Raw genomic sequence first — 20,367 nt, 5'->3', positions numbered from 1 at the left:
TTGAAAATAAAATAAAATAAACATAATAAAATAAAAAACACATTAAAAACTATAAAAAAATGGTATTAATTCTTTCATTAAAAATATAGATAATAAGCTAAAAATAATAAATAAATTTAATAATTAAATAAAATGAATCTTTGTGAAGTCTTTAAATAAAAGGACTTTTTACAAGTGAGATTATAATAAAATAATATATTGAATCAATACTTCACATTATGGATCAAACTCCTATGAATAATCTTTAATCCTTTGTTCTAAAAAAAACTATGGATCAAACTCCTATTCTTTAATCCTTTGTTCTTTGAAGCCTTTTTCACTATGCAAAATAAAATTAAAAGTAGCTTTGGGAAATAGCATTTGAAAGGAAATGCTTTCTTTCTCTTCAATTTTTAAAGGGATACGTCAAGCAAATAAATTTGAACGACCTTCACCTATATGGATACTAAGGCCTTTAGCAGACCAAAAGAACCTAGGGGATCCACCTTTCAAAAATCACATACAATGCATGCACTCAAAATATATTTTTGAATTCTCGTTACACTCACACCACCATGAACTAAATGACCCATTTTCCTTTACAGCCTATATCAATATCAAAATTCAATTTTGGCTTGAAGAAGGCCATAGGGGGGTGGTGGAGAAATGATTCAAATTTTGAGCTATTAATGGAAAGGTTGCCCATGGTGAACATGTGTCCTCTTGGGTTGAAAAGAAAAGTTTTTTAAAGATTATATATTTCTTTGAACTATAAATGGGTCTTTACATCATTACAATTTGGTCCTCATTTAAAGCTCTTTTGACTTCTTTTATTCTTTTTGTCGTTATTTATTTGGACTGCTTAAAAAAGAAGTCCCTTCGTGGAGGTTTGATCCCATGATGTGAAATATTGAAGTATTTTCATTTGTGAAAGAATCGTTTCGTTTAAGTAACCCCTTAAAAGACATTTCATGAAATTGTTTTCTTTTTCTTATGCTTATTAAACCTATAAATGTTAAATTTTTGTTTAAATAAAGTACCTTTTTAAAATAGATTTTTTTATATATCTCTCTCACACTTTATTAACCACCCCCCCCCCCCCCCTTCTCTCTCTCTCTCTCTCTCTCTCTCTCTCTCTCTCTCTTTGGTCCCATGGGTCATATGTGACCTCGGTGGACGATAATGAATCTCTCTCTCTCTCTCTATCTCTCTCTCTCTCTCTCTCTCTCTCACACACACACACACACAATCAAGTCATCTCTTAAAATACATACATTAACTATAGAGTGACATGGTCATGGACAAGATGAGTGTCATTTGGTTGTACATCATACAAAACAGACAAAGCTAACCAGGGACTCCTTTCAAAAATCTTATCTTCTCAAATACAATGACTAGTGACTTTAGAGTGATATGGGTTATGGGGTATGGCTATGGCCATTGGCACAAAAAGTGAGAAAAGCTCTTTCATAATTATACCTTCTCAATTCCCGAGGTCTTAATTTATCAAGGCTTTTTGGAATGTATAGGCCAACAATTGATAACTTAAATTTTTTTAACATGTGAATTTCCAAGCTTTGTAAGTAATGTTTTCAATCAAAAATAATAAATACCAATTGCTATTTTGTTGTACCTTAATTCTTAAGGCTTAAATTTGTGCACTTTTAATCATAAATAGCTTTGAATACATTCTAGCTTAAATTTTGTAAATCTACCATTCATAGTAAGGGATTAAGGAAAAGGTTTCGCTTTTAGCATACCATCTCTCTCTCTCTCTCTCTCACACACACACACACACACACACACACAGTCTTTGTGACCCCTCAATGCTCACCCTTTGGCTTTGGAAGTCCACTGTGAAGTCTGAACACTTCACCTTGTTTTAAACGCCTCTTGTACATCTAATTCTGTAGCTATTTGAAATTAGTTAAATTCCTCTCGATGAATTCACATGCTACTTTTGCACATGAAGTGGACCCACCCCCTATAAAAGAAGAGATGTAAAAGAAAGAGACTGTACATGGAGAACTTTGCATCTATTGTATGAATGTTTGAAAAAGGCCTCTTTCTTAAACATCTTAACTTTGTCTTGGTAAAGATGGAAGAAAAAAAAAAAAAACAAAATCATGCAAAGTAGGATTTTTGAACTGTTGGTTTTGTATTGAATTCTATGGGTATTCCTTTTTCCCTCATTTCCGGAACTCAGTTTCATGAAAAGAAATAAACTCATACAAATTCCTTTGGGCTATGTAATTACACTGGTTGAGCATGTCTTGTGAACCAACACTAGGTGGTTAGAAACTACCAATTGATGGGTAAACCAATTAGCACAAGGTGGTTAGAAACTACCAATTGATGGGTAAACAAATTAGCACTTGTGGACCCAATGGATCTCTGTGCAAGAAAAACATGTCTCAGTTTAATATCGTGCCGTTTTCAATTTCAAAACATGCCGGTTGAGGACAAGGGGAAAAGGAGAAATTCCGTCCCAAAATAGAGAAAAATGGTGTAAACCCCCCTAAAAAGCGCCTACTTTTCTACAATTTCCTCTTGGAAAATTCAAGGAAAGGAAATTTCTATGTTTGGGAAAATGATTTTTCCCGACCACCGCGAGTTGGATGGATCCAAAAGGAAGTGCGACTAACTCAAATGTACTTAACACGTGAATGACTGCAGTTACAAAAGGCAAGTGTACAAAGTAGTGTTGCATTGGCTTGACTAATGACTGTGTAACATTGCTTTGCCAAGAAATTTGACATCTCTCTCATCATCTCATTGTGGAGGAGAAAGTACAAGCACATTTATAATATAGCATGTCTTGTCAAATATGTTTTGGCCTGTAGAGGCTATAGGAGAGTTTGGTGGAGAAAACGTGCACTTTTGTCCCCGTTGATTTTGGACGGTCAAGATGAATGCCAGCTGGATTGACAGCATTAAGGTTAGGGCTTTTGGCTGTAAAACGTCTTTTCGGTGAAGGGCACTGCAGTGTGTGCATGAGAGGAGGGTTCTCTATAGGGCGTGCATGACAGGAGGGTTTTCTGCAGCGCATGGGTGCACCTGGAGTCCGTGCCAAAATTGAGGTGCACGTACCACTGGTCTACAGGTGAAGGCAGACGCCGTTCTTGCTCTAAAGAATCCCATTTTGCCCGCGTGCTGTGAATAGCTCTTCCGCCTCGTATGCTAGCCCGGCATGCCTTGATTTTCTCTGACAAAGGGTATCTTCTGTGTGTTACGCCTTGCAGGGCATTCAATGCCCGATGGGAATCTCCTCGCAGCCCAAAACGGCTCTCTTTTCTGCGCTGCTGCACATTGAATGCGATGGGAGGTGAGTGCAATGCAGAAACGTGCTTGTTTTGGCCTTGTGCTGAGCAGGACAATGAGGAGACTAAGCATTCAGTGGACGGCACATTGCAAGTCCTCTTATGGAGTTGTATAAGAGTAGCCATTGTTCTCTGTTTGTGCATCTTAAAAACTCTGAGGATATTCAATAGTAATATTATCTTTGCTTCCCAATGACTTCCAAACAACATAGTGGCAGTTCTTTTGCTCCTGAAGCACGAGAATGGTACATAAGCAGTGGAGATTCTGATGGTGTTGAGAGCATGGATTTTGAAGGCGGTGAGAGTTATTGAAGGCTTTTGTGTTGCTGTAGTTTCTTGTTTTGGTTGCGCAAAGTATTTCAGAATTTGTATCACAAAATCTATTGATGAGCTGTATTATGAATGCGCTACTCGTTTCGAAATTAGTGAATATTGTTGTACGACGATCCTTATTTTGATTACTATTTTGAAAATCCGATCTTTGTTTTGGGCATTCTCTTGTTGTGTTGTCCTGTTGTTGAATCCTTGCATGATCTTGGCTTTTTTGTTGTGAGGAGGTGAGTTGCTTTATATGTAGCCATCACAATGCTTGGAGTGGAAATTTTGATTGTTGGCCTCGGCTCTAAAACTTCTCAATGAGCGTTCCAATCGGAGAAAATACAAACAAGTGTTGGAATTCTTGCAATACATGTAGATTGTGAGAGGCTGGATCGAGGTCTTTCTATGTGTTGACGATTTTATCACCACAATAAGCGAAGGAGAGCTTTGCTAGGTCGCTTAGTTTATTCTTTAAGTGCCTAGCCTTGAATGCCCTTTGTCTAGGCTTGATCAACTTCACTATTGTGGGTTTGATTTCTCTCTCATTTTTATCTTTTGCACTGCGTCTTGACCCATCGCGATGCTGGCAAAAAAAACAACAGCAACTCGAATTGCGACTCACACATCGATGAAAGTCTGCCAAAATGTGGCAATAGGTTGATAGCATTGCTACTCTAATCAGCTGATGTGGCCCAAGAAGTAGAAGAAGAATTAGCTTTTAGTCAGTATTTAGAAAAAGTCAGCCCTATTGCTTTTGAGAATAGCGATTGAGGACATCGCATGTTTGACAAGGGGTAGAGGCTATCGATGGTTCCATTTGGCGTGGATACACTTTTCTTTTCATGTTTGAGTGCTCGTTATCGTTCTATAGACCATCTATGAAGAAGTTGTGGTTATCATATTGTGTGTGGAGCTTGCTTGTATCATAAACAAACTGCTTGCATTTGCACAAGGCTTAAAACCCCTATGTTGTTGATTGCATAATGCAAGACCATCAGAGTTCCTGTCTTGTGCTATGTCATGACATCTATGAGGCTTAACACGTGATCATTCTCGTCAGATAACCATTGAATCTCTCTCTCTTTCTCTCGCTAACACACATAGACACACATAGACCTGTATCACAAGAACATTCACCACTCTCACATCTTGCTATAATTGCAAGCATCTCTCTACCTTCTGTTGAGCTTATATGTGAAGCTACTCAATATATGGCTTCTCTATATATGGCACCCAGGTCCCCTCTATATATACATCATCTCATGTGTGTATTCTACACACTTTGGGGTTCTACTTCTGTGTTCTCTCCTTCTCTCTCAACATGGTATCAGAGCAGTACGTTTTTGTTTTCGATTTTTCTCCTGATAAAAATCGATTTTGCAAAAACTACCGGATCAAGGGATCGGAATCGATGTGGTCTACAACTTTGCAGAAGGAAGTTTTTTCAAATTCTGCACCAATTTTGAGTTATCGTTCACGGACTGCGTACATACCTGAAAAACAGCTTTTGCGTTTTGTTTTTGATTTCTGTGCTAATTGGAAATGATTTTGCAGGAACTACCCGCTGGAGAGACCGGAATCGATGTGGTCTACAACTTTGCAGAAGAAAGTGTTTTCAAATTCTGCATGGATTTTGAATTATCGTTCGCGGACTGCGTATATACCTTAAAAGCAACTTTTGCTTTTTGTTTTTTGATTTTTCTGCTAATTGAAAACGATTTTGCAGAAACTACTCGCGCAAGAGACCGGAATCGATGTCGTCTACAACTTTGCAGAAAGAAGTGTTTTCAAATTCTGCACGGATTTTGAATTATCGTTCGCGGACTGCGTATATACCTTAAAAGCAACTTTTGCTTTTTGTTTTTTGATTTTTCTGCTAATTGAAAACGATTTTGCAGAAACTACTCGCGAGAGAGACCGAAATCGATGTCCTCTACAACTTTGCAGAAAGAAGTGTTTTCAAATTCTACACCGATTTTGAGTTATCATTCGCGGACTGCGTACATACCTGAAAAGCAATTTTTGTTTTTTGTTTTTGATTTTTCTGCTTATTGAAAACGGTTTTGCAAAAACTACCCGCCAAGGAGACCGGAATCGCTGTGGTCTACAACTTTGCAGAAGAAAGTGTTTTCAAATTCTGCACCAATTTTGAGTAATCGTTCGCGGACTGCGTACACACCTAAAAAGCAATTTTCGTTTTTTGTTTTTTATTTTTCTGCTTATTGAAAACGATTTTGCAGAAACTACCCGCGTGAGAGACCGGAATCGATGTGTTCTACAACTTTGCAGAAGAAACTACCCGTGATGGGGATTGGAATCGATGTGGTCTATAACTTTGCAGAAGAAAGTTTCTCTAAATTCTGCACCGATTTTGGGTTATCGTCTCGGACTGCGAATATGTTTGAAAATCAAAATTTTACTTTTTGCTTTTGATTTTTCTCATAATTGAAAACTTCTCAATTATATTTTTCTTCATCAATCATATATTTGTTACTGACGTAACTTTGTTGCAGAAGCCAGTTACACATCGTTCCGATTCAGTCGAGCCGTTGATGATCGTCCAAATTCTATCGAGCTACTGTTGGTACATGATCTTTTGTTATATGATATACTCGTTCATTGATTCTCGTATAATTATTCTTTTAGAGATATAGTTTACGTCGCTTTATTGATAATTTCTCATTGATACCATAGTGATTTTGATGGTACCATGATGATGTTTTGTTAATACTTTGGTCATGGTGATTTTCGTTGATACCATGATGATATGTCATTGATAGCATAGCATGGTTATTCTCGGTGGTGCCATGATGATATTTCGTTTATACCATGGTTATTCTCGGTGATTCCATGATGATATTTCGTTGATTCCCTGGTGATTTTTGTTGATACCATGATGATGTTTTGTTGATACCATGGTTATTCTCGGTGATACCATGATGTTGTTTCGTTGATACCATGGTTATTCTCGGTGATGCCATGATGATGTTTCGTTGATACCATGGTTATTCTCGGTGATGCCATGATGTTGTTTCGTTGATACAATGATTATTCTCGGTGATATCATGATGCTTTTCGTTGATACCATGATCATTTATTCATTTTTATTGATATAATGATGATATTTTGTTAATACTTTGATGGTATTCATTGATCACTACATTGATAAATGTTGTTTTATGTAGTATATACACATATCATTTGTATCACGTAATCACACATTTTGTACTTTTACGTTTATACTTTATGTACCATATGTTGTCGTGCGTATATATGTCATCAAAAGAGTGGCGTCGCGAACCATCTCTTATGGCATTGTGAACGTAATTATTTCATTAACGATGCTAATAATTTTCATGACATATTTTTTTTGGAGTCTATGATCTATGTAGGATTGATCAAAGAATTGATTTTATGAAGACAAACTTGGTGACAATAAAAGATTTATGAAGATATGTTTGGTGATGCCATATTGATGACAACATGAAGACATGTTTGGTGATGCGATATTGATGACAAGCTACACAACAGATTCACGGAGACACTTTTGATTACAAGCTAATCGATAGCTTTTACACCTCTGTATTGAACCTTTGTATTCATTATTGTATTTGATAGGATAGGAGTAATGTAACTCCTCATAAAACATTCAATGTAAAAGGAGTGATGTAGCTCCTCGTAAACATTTGTATATTCAATGATTTTTATAATATAACGGTGGGTGTATATAGAGCTGTGGGTTTTTCCCTTGATCCCCCAAGGGTTTTTTCATCCACAGTTAGGGACCCTTATTTGAGCGGGGGTGTTGAGCTTATATGTGAAGCTACTCAATATATGGCTTCTCTATATATGGCACCCAGGTCCCCTCTATATATACATCATCTCATGTGTGTATTCTACACACTTTGGGGTTCTACTTCTGTGTTCTCTCCTTCTCTCTCAACACCTTCTAGGTGCTTTAATATCCAAGGAGTAATCATACGAAAAGGTTGTCATGCTAAACAATTTCTATTGCAAATGAGTGCTTGCGTTTCTAGCTATCATTACCAAATTTTTTGTTATATGTGAAAGTCATTACGTCCTCATAATTGATGTTCTACAGAGCTCCGAAGGTTGATAGAAGGTACTACAATCTCGAGTGCTAAATGTATCGACCGTCCGCAACTGCATGCACATCATCGCCGCCTCACAAAAGATCGAAGCAAGAGGTCCATAAACCCCACAAGCCTATTGCACGCGCATTGTTTCATTTGAACGACTCAGTGAACTTTGGAGGCGAGCCTTCAGTTTTGCAAAAGTGTGTTTTTTTGAGAGCCATTTTACCGACTGGTAGAGGTGTTTGCTTATGTTGCTATCTTTTGGATTATGTAGGCAAGCAAGTTGTGGTGGACCCCATTAATGTCAAGAAGGAAGCATATCTTGAAACAACTGTTTCGCCTCATGCTTGAACGAGGAAAGATCTCTCCATATTGAGCCTTTGGCTATTGAGCCTCTGGTGCCACTTCAAGGAACAATTGCCCCAAACCGTATTGAGGGGATACCTCTTAACATTACTAAGGATCCAAGCCCGATTGAGTTGAGCCTTCTGCTCAAGATTTTGGCCTATATGGACGAGGTGAATCATCTCAACTAGATAGCAAGCCTATTGATCTTAGCATTGTTCCATTTGATCAAAGTCTTCTTCCACAATTCTTGATTACTGACATCTCTGATTCAAGCCCACGATTTTGTATTGAGGGCAAGATATTGAATCTGTATGGGACCTACAAAGTTGGCCTTGACCAACTGAAATACAATCATTACTTGATTGTCGACTTGGTTGATGAAGAATGCACCGACACTATTACGGTGGTGGTGAATTATCCATACATAGAGCTCTATGTCGATAAGCTCCACCTCGATGACTTTGTTCACATTGATAGCCCAATTTTCAGGCGCAAAAATAGAGCAGATGGGGGATCAGCACTGTATTCCTTGTACATTGATGCTACAACTGCTGTAAGCGCAGGAGAACCTTTCCCAGTGTCCCTTACCTTCGCCCCTGACTGCAAGATACATGCATTTCTTAATGACATAGGTGCACAAAAATCTTCAACTGGACGTTCTCAGTTAAGCACACTTGCTTTTGTTATTTTACAAAAGAACAACTCACAATCAAGATTTGGTGGGTCTGTTGGTGACCTTCTGGTTGCAAATGGTCCTCTCTTATCAGATAGGGCATTTGTAAGAATTGACTTACCTCGCTTATTGTTTTCTAGTCTTTTATTATAGATTTGAAATCTTCCATGATATAGTCATTCTCTTTTTGATTTGATTTACATATTTAATATTCTCTTGTAGTAGCTGAGTTTTGTGAGCGCTCGCAAAGATGACTGCCAACAGTTGCTTCAAGAAATGGTTGTTTATGGCCCTGTAATGTGTGTCGCAAGAAACATTGGTGCATTCCTCGGCAAACCCAACACCTTGTTGATACTAGATGTTACAATTCTAGTGCCTGTTCGTAGTGCACGCCTCAGAGAGGAGCTTGCTGCTGTCTTTCAAGCTCAAACCAAAAATTTGGGGTACAATCGTGAGGTGTGCTCATATAGGATAAAGTGATATATCCCCAGTGCCTTCTCTCAATTTCTAACATAGTTATCTTGTGCAGGTTGTTGGCACTCTTCGGTTCGTCAGCTTCAATAGTGTGTTGCTGGAGAAGCATTGTTCAAATTGTAAATCCACAAACGTGTATAGACTCAGGCAAGCACCTTATTGTGGATCTTGCAATAACAACAGCACAATAATCATGACACCAAAGTTGGAAGCACGTATTGCAACAAAATACAAAAAGCTTCTTAATGTGTAAGTCATTGGTGCAACAGTTGATTTAGTCCTTTGTGCGCTCCTTGCCGCACTGTCGAAGCAAGGGACTTGCCAATACACCGTGTGCGAGCCACAAACGGCTCCAAGCACACAACAAGCCTAAACTAGCAAGCTCAAGAGAGCAAAGGGTGTGTCACTCACCGCTCTACGCTCGCCTTCGTGGTGGATTCCTCGCCGCGATGAAGAAGAAGCTGCAGTCGTGCCGCGCTCAACCGCTTCGCCGCCGTCGTGCCTTCGTAATGCTCGATCGCACACACACTCTCCCTCTCTCTCTCTCTCTCTCACACACACACACACACAAGGAGGTGAAGAAGAAGAAGATGGAGATGGAGATGGAGCAAGAGCACTCTTCTATTGCACAAATGAGAGAATGGGTAAAAATTAGGTTTAGTTGGCTTTTATAGAAGCTCACCCCATTCACACTTGGGCGCCCATGCTTAACCAACTAATCCCTTGAATGTCCAAGTTAAAGTGCGCCTCTCATCGACGATCACTCTACCTTTCCCTATTGGTCCGACAAGCCCGTTACCTGACTCTAAATAATACAACGTTTATAGATCATAGGGTGTCCGTGTGCCGTGAGGGTTAACATTCCCCCCTTCCTGATGTAGATTCCGTCCTCGGAAGCTATTGATTTGAAGCTGGTTCGTTGAGGTGGAAGAGCATTTGAGATGAATGTCCTTAGCCTTCTTCAGTCACTGCAAAATCAAACAACATTGGCACAGTAATTGCATTCTCTTAAAAAGCATATGCAGTTTTAGGTAGACAAATTGATTGGTCAAAGAATTTCAAACAATTTGTTAGCAATGAACATTAAATTGCAATGTAATCATATGCATAAACAGATGTAAAGGTAAAAAATTAAACAAATCTGGGGTCGCTAATTTGACGGTCGAAAGGCACTAGAGATCGAATATTAATACCATGGGTAAGCTTCTTAATTTTCACTGGTCAATTAAGTTGTTTAATCGCGAGAGCCAAGTATTCATGTTCGAGGGCTGACTAGAGGCTATATCTAGAAAACCTTGTAGTTAAGCTACCATAAAAGGAATTTCTCATGAAATCATCGCCTGACTGATTACTTTTTCTTTGACCCCCCAAAGTCTTTTCACATTGATTCAATTATGATGTGTGTGCTTATTTTGTATGCCTTGGGTTTTTTGCTTTTCAAGGAAAAGCGCCCACACTGGGAACCTCTAGGGCTCTAGTACCATAGGCGATACATGTGAGTGAAGTACCAAATCAAGCTGAGATTTCTCTTCCAGCGTAAGATTTTACATTGTGGCACTTTGATTTTTTGCTTGTTCATTTTCAGCATTTAAATTTTGTAACTTTGGGGGGTCATATAACACTGGTACCCTCCCCAGGCTCATCACATTAGTAAACTCCCTTTATAATACTTAAGCTAAAGGTCACTAGGGTTAAGCCCACTAGAAAGCCCTAGTACATTTCATACAATGCTGCCTAAATCGGATTAAGAACCTAAGTAACCATTGATTATTAGGAAGGCATTCCCCATGGTATCAAGAGAAGATTTCTAATACCTAGCTTGGTCAAACTAGCTTAGTCGGACTGCTTGATTTTTAAACCTAGACAAGTGATTATGACAAAACATTACATTGAATTAAATGTTTGATACTAAGACAATGCGCTGAATATTATGCTACCAATCACAATCAAAGCAGACAAACATGGATGCAAAAAGATAAGGGCAATGCTAATGGATAAGAAACACCTGTTTGTGTTGATGGTCACGCTTGATTTGAAGTGTGAACGAGAGAAAGGTTCCATGAAGGTCCAAATCCTATCAATAGCAACACGCTCCTGTACACACTATGAAACAAAAGGAATACCTCCAGGAGGCACATTAGTGGGAAAAGAGAACTTCGCTAATCACTCAACTCTAAAACAGAAACACTCCTATCGTACTAATCTTACCTACCCTCCATCACTCAAGTGATGAGGATCAAAGGTGTTTTATGGCATAGGTTTCTGTTTCACTGTACCAGATGTGACATGTGTAGGTCTGAGTCAATGTTTTGACTTTTAATGTGCATACTCGTTTGCTAATTGCTCTTGCTCTTTTTTTTTTTTTTTTTTGTGAGTATAAAGCTTTATATGTACATTCCCTAAGATTAGAATTGAGAGGTCAGGGAAAAAGGTTGAGAGGGAAGCAAGTGAATGATGGATGTCCACAAACACTCCCCCCTTCCTTGGGTAGATCATACCGTTTGAAATGAGCTTGTCACCCTTTGAAACCAATTGTTCCAGTTGGTAATAGGTGAGGATTTTTGCCAGTAGTTTTCTATTACCCTAGGTGCCTCGTCAAGTTGCAACGGTGGTAAGGTACTCTCCCAAGATCGAACTTGAAGTGGTTCATCAGGTGATTCTTGAACACTGGGAGGTGTGGATTCTTTTGTAGCTTCATGGAGGTCCACTACTATAGATGGAGGCTGTGTAGAAGCTTTTACCTCTATGGATGTATTACATGAGGAGCTAGAATCTTCATGGGACTCCCCCCTTCTTGAGCTAGGTGGAACAAATCGTTCTTTCTTTGGTACCCAAACTAGCTCGGGAGCGGGTGTGTAGCATTCTGTGATTTTTTTCTTTTCACAATCATTGATTCGTTTTGGAGCTACGGGATTGGGCTCACTTGGGTCAGGTGATAGGTAAGAGCACAATCTACGTTTTGGCACCCAGATTTGATCATTTCCTTGATAGTAGCCTTGGGCTTCCAATAGTCGTTTAGGGATCCATCGCAACATTTTCTTACTTTTCTTGGAGCGAGTGGTACGTTTCTTACAAGGCTTCTGTTTTTTAGCACTCGATATGGTCACTAAAGAAGCTTTAGGGACCCACTTGTATGTTTTCTTCGTTACATTAGGATGAGTCTTGTCGGAAGCGATATGCATTGCTTGTAGCATATTTAAGGGTATAGGCATTTCATCCCCCTCAGGTGTTACCGAGGTCGTTCCCCTCTTTCCCCAAGTGTCTATGGTTGATGCTAGGTGGACCCAATCCACATTGTCCGACTCAGTCATCCCAGGTAGGATATCCATATAAGGAGAATCTTGGCCAATGTCTGTATCCTTCTTACAAGTGTAACAATATTGTAGTGGGGCCGAGTGAACTGTGGTGTCAGAGCGATGATTAATAATGGTTTTACTCCCTAAGGGGTGTACCTTACCAGTCACCAAATCCACTCTAAGGACAGAGTCTTGGAATTGCAAATAGACATGATTTTTAGACCAATCATGAACCATTTGTGCTTCCCTCATGAATGGTCGTCCTAAAATCATTTCATATGACATAAGGTGTTTAGAGAAATCCATTACAATGAACGTATGTCGTACCTTGTGTCCTAGAACTTTGATCTTAAGATCCTGGAGCATCCCCATAGGTTTGGCTATGGTACCATTTGCCATCTTTACCACAATGTTAGTAACACTGAGGCGGGGTTTTCCCATGGATTCCCAACAATCTTTTGTAACGATGCTAACTCCCGCACCACCATCAAGAATTCCCTTTATAGTTAATCCATTGGTAGTGATGGGTAGGGTCGCATTAGACTCGTCGCCTTCAAAATACTGCCCTAATTCGTTAATGGGTACCTCGATCACAGACTCGGGTCCATCTAAGTCAAGTGATTGCACATGATTTTCCTCATCAATCATAATCGAGTCAGGCCTATTTGGTTGCGCAAACTGCGGTAATCCCGTTCGTAGCTCTCCGTTAAGGAATGCTCGAAGTGCAAGGAATAACTCAGGATCTCCATACAGCTTTGCTATGATCGTGGTTCGGACCTCAGAAGACATGAAGTCCACTAGTTTGGCAACATTCATTGGCGTTTTGCAGGGTGTAGGTCCTTGACTAGGAACTGGTCAGGATGGAATCTCATATTCCTCAATGGGATCAGGTATTCCTTCGTTAAACATCCTTTCCAACAAGAAAGGTGTATGCTCACTTTCTGATGTCCCGTCCTCACTCCCTTCTTGGATGATACTAGATATGGCTAACGGTCTATGGTTCATGTGGGGTGGATGAACTTGTGTGGGAAACACTGTGTCATGAATTTTGACATGCATGGGTTCTGGTTCTAGTTTCCTTTGAGTCTCCTCCACTAAACCTCTTAGATGTTTCACCTGCTTAATCTCGTCTACTGGGTTTGGATACGTCCCAATCTTCTTTTTACGATTTTTCCCTTTTTGCCCCTGCGGTTTATCTTGGGGGTCTTGGATTGGATTTGGAAACACTTGTGGTGTTTTCAGAGGCTCTTTATGGTTTTCTCTTATTCGGTTTTCATTTGGTTCCATGTTATGGTTTTCCTTGTCGGTCTTTCCCTTTGTGGTATTGGTTCTAGTCTCCATTGTATCGATTGAATCTGAATCATCCTCGAGGTCATTCGTATACACGGGGTCATCTCCTGTTCCTATGTTTGTTTTGGAACTTGGCTTTGAATTTTCCGTATTCTGCGACTTCTTCCTTCGTGTCTTCTTTTTCTTTGCTTGGATAACTGAAATGGTATCCCTCTCTTCGAGGATATGGCCTGGCCCTTGAAGCATGGACCGTGTAATCGCATAAGCGGGTGCGACGGGTGGTATTGGCGACGTCACACTAGCAATTTCGACCAAATTCAGGGGTGTGATTTTAGGCGCATTTGGGTTATAGGGGCATTGGGCAATCAAGTGATCTATGCCACAATGATTACATGTGAGTATTGGCATTGCAGACGTGCTCCCTTGATTCATTTGCATCCGTGCAGCATTCTTTTGCAGCCTAATAGGGCACTCCGCTGCTCGATGTGGTCCACCACTCTCGTAGCATTGAAGAGGTGGCCTCCTAGCCTGGGTGTTGATATTTTGACCTCTGGACGCGAGAGCAGCAGCTTGATAAACCGGCTTGACTTGCCCCCAACAATCTTCCATGTAGTATATAGGACACTCTTCCAATGTATCAAGTCCGTAGGCAATACTAGTGTCTATTTCCTCCTCACAGCCATCTGCATAAGCATTAGATGGCTCGCAACCCACTTGGTTCATAGGGGCGACTCTTGGATGCGGGGGCTGCGGTCCTAGCACAGGAGGTGGTAGCGGTGTAGCTTGTACAACATTTTGAGATCTAGGGACCATGTGTTGCGGTAGTTGCTCAACAGGTGGAGTAGGCATCAATACAGGAGCTCGAGGTGCATCCGTCCAGGCTACAGGTGTCTATTTGCCATCATACGTTTGATCATTAAACAATCCTTAGCTTGGTGACCATACCTACCACATGCGTTGCAAGTTCCATTAAATTTTACTCTAAACGTAGGGCACTCACTAGTGCTATGTGGACCTAAGCAAATGGAACACCATTGTTGCTCCCTTCTTGGATACATGTGACTATTTTGAGGGGGTCGATTATCCTTAAGAGACTCTTGGATTGCCTTGGTGAGGTCTGTCAAGAATGTCTCAAATACCTTTGGCTCATTGGCAATGGGCTTTGCAGTCATGGGTTCATACTCAATGGCTTGTGAGCTAGTGGATCTCGTGTCAGTAGACACCCTCATGCTTGCTATCATCAAGTTGTCTTCCAATTGGATTGCATTGGCAGTGACATCTTCCCAGGTTGTGATACCTCTAATCACTAGTCCATTATAGATTCCTTCATTCCTCAACCCTCGAATGAATCGATCAAGCAGTTGGTTATTGTTGAAGTGCTCATTTACAGGGCAGCGAGAGTTTAAGTGCTTTAGACGACTAATGAAGTCCCTTACTGACTCTCCTTCCTTACGTTCGGCCTTCTGTAGCTGAGATGCTACACCCCAAAGCACACCTTCTCGTATGTACTCCTTTAGAAACAACCTTCGAAGGGTAGGGTAGATTGTTTTCTCGTCCACCCTTAGGGTTCTATACCAATCTCCAGCCTTCCCACTTAATGTCAAGCTTAAGGCATTGCACGTATGTAGTTCGTTGCGTTCCCCTAAGGAATCACATACTTGTTCAAACACTTCAATGTGTTTCCTAGCATCTTCGTCCCCATTGAATTTTTGCGTGAGTTTGGCAATTTGTACTGCCTTACTTCTAGGCTCTCTATCAGATGCATGACGCATATTTTCCGCGATAGATCGACCTATGGTTTGAGCAAACGCTGCCAAGTCACCTATGTGAGGAGGTATGGCCGGTGGAGGTACTCTTGGAATCATATGTGGGAGAGGGACGGGTGCCGGTCTTGGTATATGTGTGGATGATGCAGGATATGGAACATAACCGGGCATAGGTCCACTCGGATAAGAGCTAGGGAGTGGCACTCGAGGAGCATAAGCAAGCGGTACAATTGGAGGTGTGGGGGCCATGTGTGCATAAGGGGCTAGAGGCACATATGGTCGAGGCCCCATATTAGGTACTACGACACTAGGTAGTGGCACTGCGCTAACCGTAGATGTCATCGGTACATTCTCTGTCAGGCTTATCCCTGGAGTGAGCACTGTGTTTTCCTTGATAGAGGGTTGAGCCAAGTTAGGGAAGCTAAAGTTTTCGCTCGGGGGCTCAGATTGCATAGAGACCCCAGGTGAAATGACGTAAGATGGGTCCATGGGGCTCATTAGAGGAGTCTCCATTTGTGATAGAGTAGGCTGTTGAGCCTTGCTCGTATCCAGAAATCTCATGGGGCCAGTTGAGAGTATATTTACCCCTCGGTTTTGCCTTTCTGATTGAATAATGCCATGGATAACATTACAGATCATTTTCTATTGATCTTCGATGCTCGTGGCACTAGAGGTGGATTGTACAATCTCTATCCATCCTACATGGTAGGCGTGGCCAGAGTGTAGATCCGTCAACACCTCAGTGTGGAGGTCGTATGTCCAATGATCATTAATGAACAATCCTTCTAGAGTCGACGTGTTAACGGTTTCTTGTGAGGTAGAAGCAATGTTGCTCCCCGTGGTTTTACTTGTCACCAACGGTACTCTAGAGGGAACTTCTGAAGGAGGCAGCTCAACAGGGCCTTCTTGGTAAGAAGTTGGTAGGATATCCACATGGACACTCTTTGGGGGTGTGGGGTCCACGTGCGATGTGAAAGGAGAGTCCACTTCCCCACCCCCTTCGTGTGCTTCATTTGCATCAGGTTCCGAGCGAGTAGCTCTACCTAATGTTTCCATGAAACGGCTAAACATACTAGTACTAGGCTGTGGAGCTTCGGGAGGTGCATGGCCTTCTCTCTCAGTGTTTTGGGTAGGGTATGCTTCCATGATTTCTGAGTCGGAGGAGGAATCACTAGCGGCTATTTTAGGGTCTTGGGTGGTGCTACCTTGTGTCCCCGTTGAGGGTCTAGAGCTTATCGTGGATGGGTAATGGGTGTCCGTATGAACAGAGGCACCCTCAATATGCTCGTGTTCTAGCACCCGCCCAGAGCGTAGGTGTCAAAAAGCTGCTCTAGGAGGCCTTGTGACTAGTTTTTAGCGTGTTTTTTGTTTGTTTTTTTGCTAGATTTTTTAGAGCGTGTCGTGGAATGAGCCGTGTGATAGCTCGAAACGAGCGTATCGGTCAGAGGGTCGTGCCATGCTTTACAGCCCTCCGTTTGGTCACTCTATGCCCTCGGAATCCCTAAAACTGTCAATTTCCAGTAGGGAACTAGGCCCAAACTAGAAAGTCTAAGGGTGCAAGTGGGAAGAGAAAGGAGGAGAGTGGAGGACTTGTCCCACATGCTCTCATTCTCTCTTGAGGGAGTAGGGTATATATATAAGAGTGAGTCTAATATATATCATAAGACTGAGGCCTGAGGCCTGGGCTTGGGCTTGGGCTTGGGCTTGGGCTTGGGCTTGGGCTTGGGGAACCGATCCCGATCTATTTTTTATACCAACCAACCCGTCCGTTTTAAGAGTCACGTTTTTTATTTTCGAAAAATTTCACCGCCCGCTCACTCGCGTTTTTAATTTCCTTTTTTTTTTAATTTTCTTTTTTTTTTCCAGAAATTTTTTTTCCCCCCAAAAAATATAATTTTTTTCCAGATTTTTTTTTTTGATGCAGAAAATACAGAAATTGAAAGCGCAGAAAATTGAAAAAACGCAGAAATGCAGAAAATTACAGAAATTGAAAACGCAAAAATTGAAAATGCAGAAATTCAGAAAATTGAAAAAACGCAGAAATGCAGAAAATTGCAGAAATTGAAAACGCCGAAATTGAAAATGCAGAAATTGAAAAAACGCAAGAAATGCAGAAAATTGAAAAAGCACAGACAATAGCAGAAATTGAAACTTGACAGAAAATGCAGAAAACGCAAAAAACAGAAATCTCCACACACTCCTTCCCTGCCTTTCCTATGATAGAAATTGCACCACAAGGAAGCGTAAAGTGCTAACCGAGCTTAGTGTAGGGCATATCCCCGGCAACTGCGCCAAAAATGTGCGCTCCTTGCCGCACTGTCGAAGCAAGGGACTTGCCAATACACCGTGTGCGAGCCACAAACGGCTCCAAGCACACAACAAGCCTAAACTAGCAAGCTCAAGAGAGCAAAGGGTGTGTCACTCACCGCTCTATGCTCGCCTTCGTGGTGGATTCCTCGCCGCGATGAAGAAGAAGCTGCAGTCGTGCCGCGCTCAACCGCTTCGCAGCCGTCGTGCCTTCGTAATGCTCGATCGCACACACACTCTCCCTCTCTCTCTCTCTCTCTCTCTCACACACACACACACACACACACACACACACACAAGGAGGTGAAGAAGAAGAAGATGGAGATGGAGATGGAGCAAGAGCACTCTTCTATTGCACAAATGAGAGAATGAGTAAAAATTAGGTTTAGTTGGCTTTTATAGGAGCTCACCCCATTCACACTTGGGCGCCCATGCTTAACCAACTAATCCCTTGAATGTCCAAGTTAAAGTGTGCCTCTCATCGACGATCACTCTACCTTTCCCTATTGGTCCGACAAACCCGTTACCTGACTCTAAATAATACAACGTTTATAGATCATAGGGTGTCCGTGTGCCGTGAGGGTTAACATCCTTGCATTGGATATAACCTGCAACCAAATTTACATTGAGTCTGCTTTTGAGGCAAGAGACACCTTGGCAAAAACCTCACGTTTTGGCCGCTTCAAGATCAATGCAAGTGGCCACGTGGTGGCGTACCAAACTGAACCTTAGTGTTATGAATGTTTTCCTTTCATTATTAGCTACCCTTAATTTTGCATGCTTGTTCCAACTATATCCTCCAACGAATCCAATGCTTCCATCCTCTAATTTTTTGTAATGTTGGTGCAACCAAAGTTGGTCGAAGCGGGGAGATAGTCTATGCAAGGCAGAGGCAGCAGTCCAGTGCAGTGCAGAAGGCTAGGGCAGGTGCCAAGGCCATTGGCAACCAAAGGATAGCGGGAATGTATTCTTAAAGTTGCTTTTTAGGCCAAAAGTGCTACGAGACGGTCCAGATAAGATGGCAGATGAAGGTGTACAAAATGCCAAGTCAGTGCCCTGAAATGTAGTGTTCAATGTGCTCTAAAGTCGGTCCAGACAACTCGTCAAACGGAGCCCCGGTGAGCAAGATATCAAAGTTTAAAGGTGTTGAGCTTATATGTGAAGCTACTCAATATATGGCTTCTCTATATATGGCACCCAGGTCCCCTCTATATATACATCATCTCATGTGTGTATTCTACACACTTTGGGGTTCTACTTCTGTGCTCTCTCCTTCTCTCTCAACATGGTATCAGAGCAGTACGTTTTTGTTTTCGATTTTTCTCCTAATCAAAATTTATTTTACAGAAACTACCCGCCAAAGGGATCAGAATCGATGTGGTCTACAACTTTGCAAAAGGAAGTTTCTTCAAATTCTGCACCGATTTTGAGTTATCGCTCACGGACTGCGTACATACCTGAAAAACAGCTTTCGCGTTTTGTGCTAATTGGAAACGATTTTGCAGAAACCACCCTCCATAGAGACCGGAATCGATGTGGTCTACAACTTTGCAGAAGGAAGTGTTTTCAAATTCTGCACGGATTTTGAGTTATCCTTCGCGGACTGCGTATATACCTGAAAAGAAACTTTTGCTTTTTGTTTTTTGATTTTTCTGCTAATTGAAAACGACTTTGCAGAAACTACTCCCAAAAGAGACCGGAATCGATGTGGTCTACAACTTTGCAGAAAGAAGTGTTTTCAAATTCTGCACCGATTTTGAGTTATCGTTCGCAGACTGCGTACATACCTGTAAAGCAATTTTTGTTTTTTGTTTTTGATTTTTCTGCGTATTGAAAACGATTTTGCAGAAACTACTCGCGTGGGAGACTGGAATCGATGTGGTCTACAACTTTGCAGAAGAAAGTGTTTTCAAATTCTGCACCAATTTTGAGTTATCGTTCGCGGACTGCGTACATACCTAAAAAGCAATTTCCGTTTTTTGTTTTTTATTTTTCTACTTATTGAAAACGATTTTGCAGAAACTACCCGCGTGAGAGACCGGAATCGATGTGTTCTACAACTTTGCAGAAGAAACTACCCGTGATGGGGATTGGAATCGATGTGGTCTATAACTTTGCAGAAGAAAGTTTCTCTAAATTCTGCACCGATTTTGGGTTATCGTCTCGGACTGCGAATATGTTTAAAAATCAAAATTTTACTTTTTGCTTTTGATTTTTCTCATAATTGAAAACTTCTCAATTATATTTTTTTTCATCAATCATATATTTGTTACTGACGTAACTTTGCTGCAGAAGCCAGTTACACATCGTTCCGATTCAGTCGAGCCGTTGATGATCGTCCAAATTCTATCGAGCTACTGTTGGTACATGATCTTTTGTTATATGATATATTCGTTCATTGATTCTCGTATAATTATTCTTTTAGAGATATAGTTTACGTCGTTTTATTGATAATTTCTCATTGATACCATAGTGATTTTGATGGTACCATGATGATGT

General features: G+C 41.0%; 1 protein-coding gene and 1 pseudogene across 1 annotated transcript; one reads left to right on the top strand and one right to left on the bottom strand.

Annotated features, from left to right (window-relative positions):
- Positions 1-2,579: 2,579 nt before the first annotated feature.
- Positions 2,580-3,777, bottom strand: LOC147448654 (uncharacterized). Its single transcript, XM_086522423.1, has one exon. The coding sequence runs from the start codon at positions 3,507-3,509 to the stop codon at positions 2,919-2,921; it is 591 nt and encodes a 196-aa protein (XP_086378549.1). The 5' UTR covers positions 3,510-3,777; the 3' UTR covers positions 2,580-2,918.
- Positions 3,492-18,639, top strand: LOC147448653 (uncharacterized; annotated as a pseudogene).
- The last annotated feature ends 1,728 nt before the right edge of the window (positions 18,640-20,367 follow it).

This window comes from Adiantum capillus-veneris, chromosome 10, assembly GCF_014529385.1.
Source record: "Adiantum capillus-veneris isolate H3 chromosome 10, ASM1452938v2, whole genome shotgun sequence".
NCBI lineage: Eukaryota > Viridiplantae > Streptophyta > Polypodiopsida > Polypodiales > Pteridaceae > Adiantum > Adiantum capillus-veneris.
This window is presented reverse-complemented; position numbering and strand designations above follow the sequence as displayed.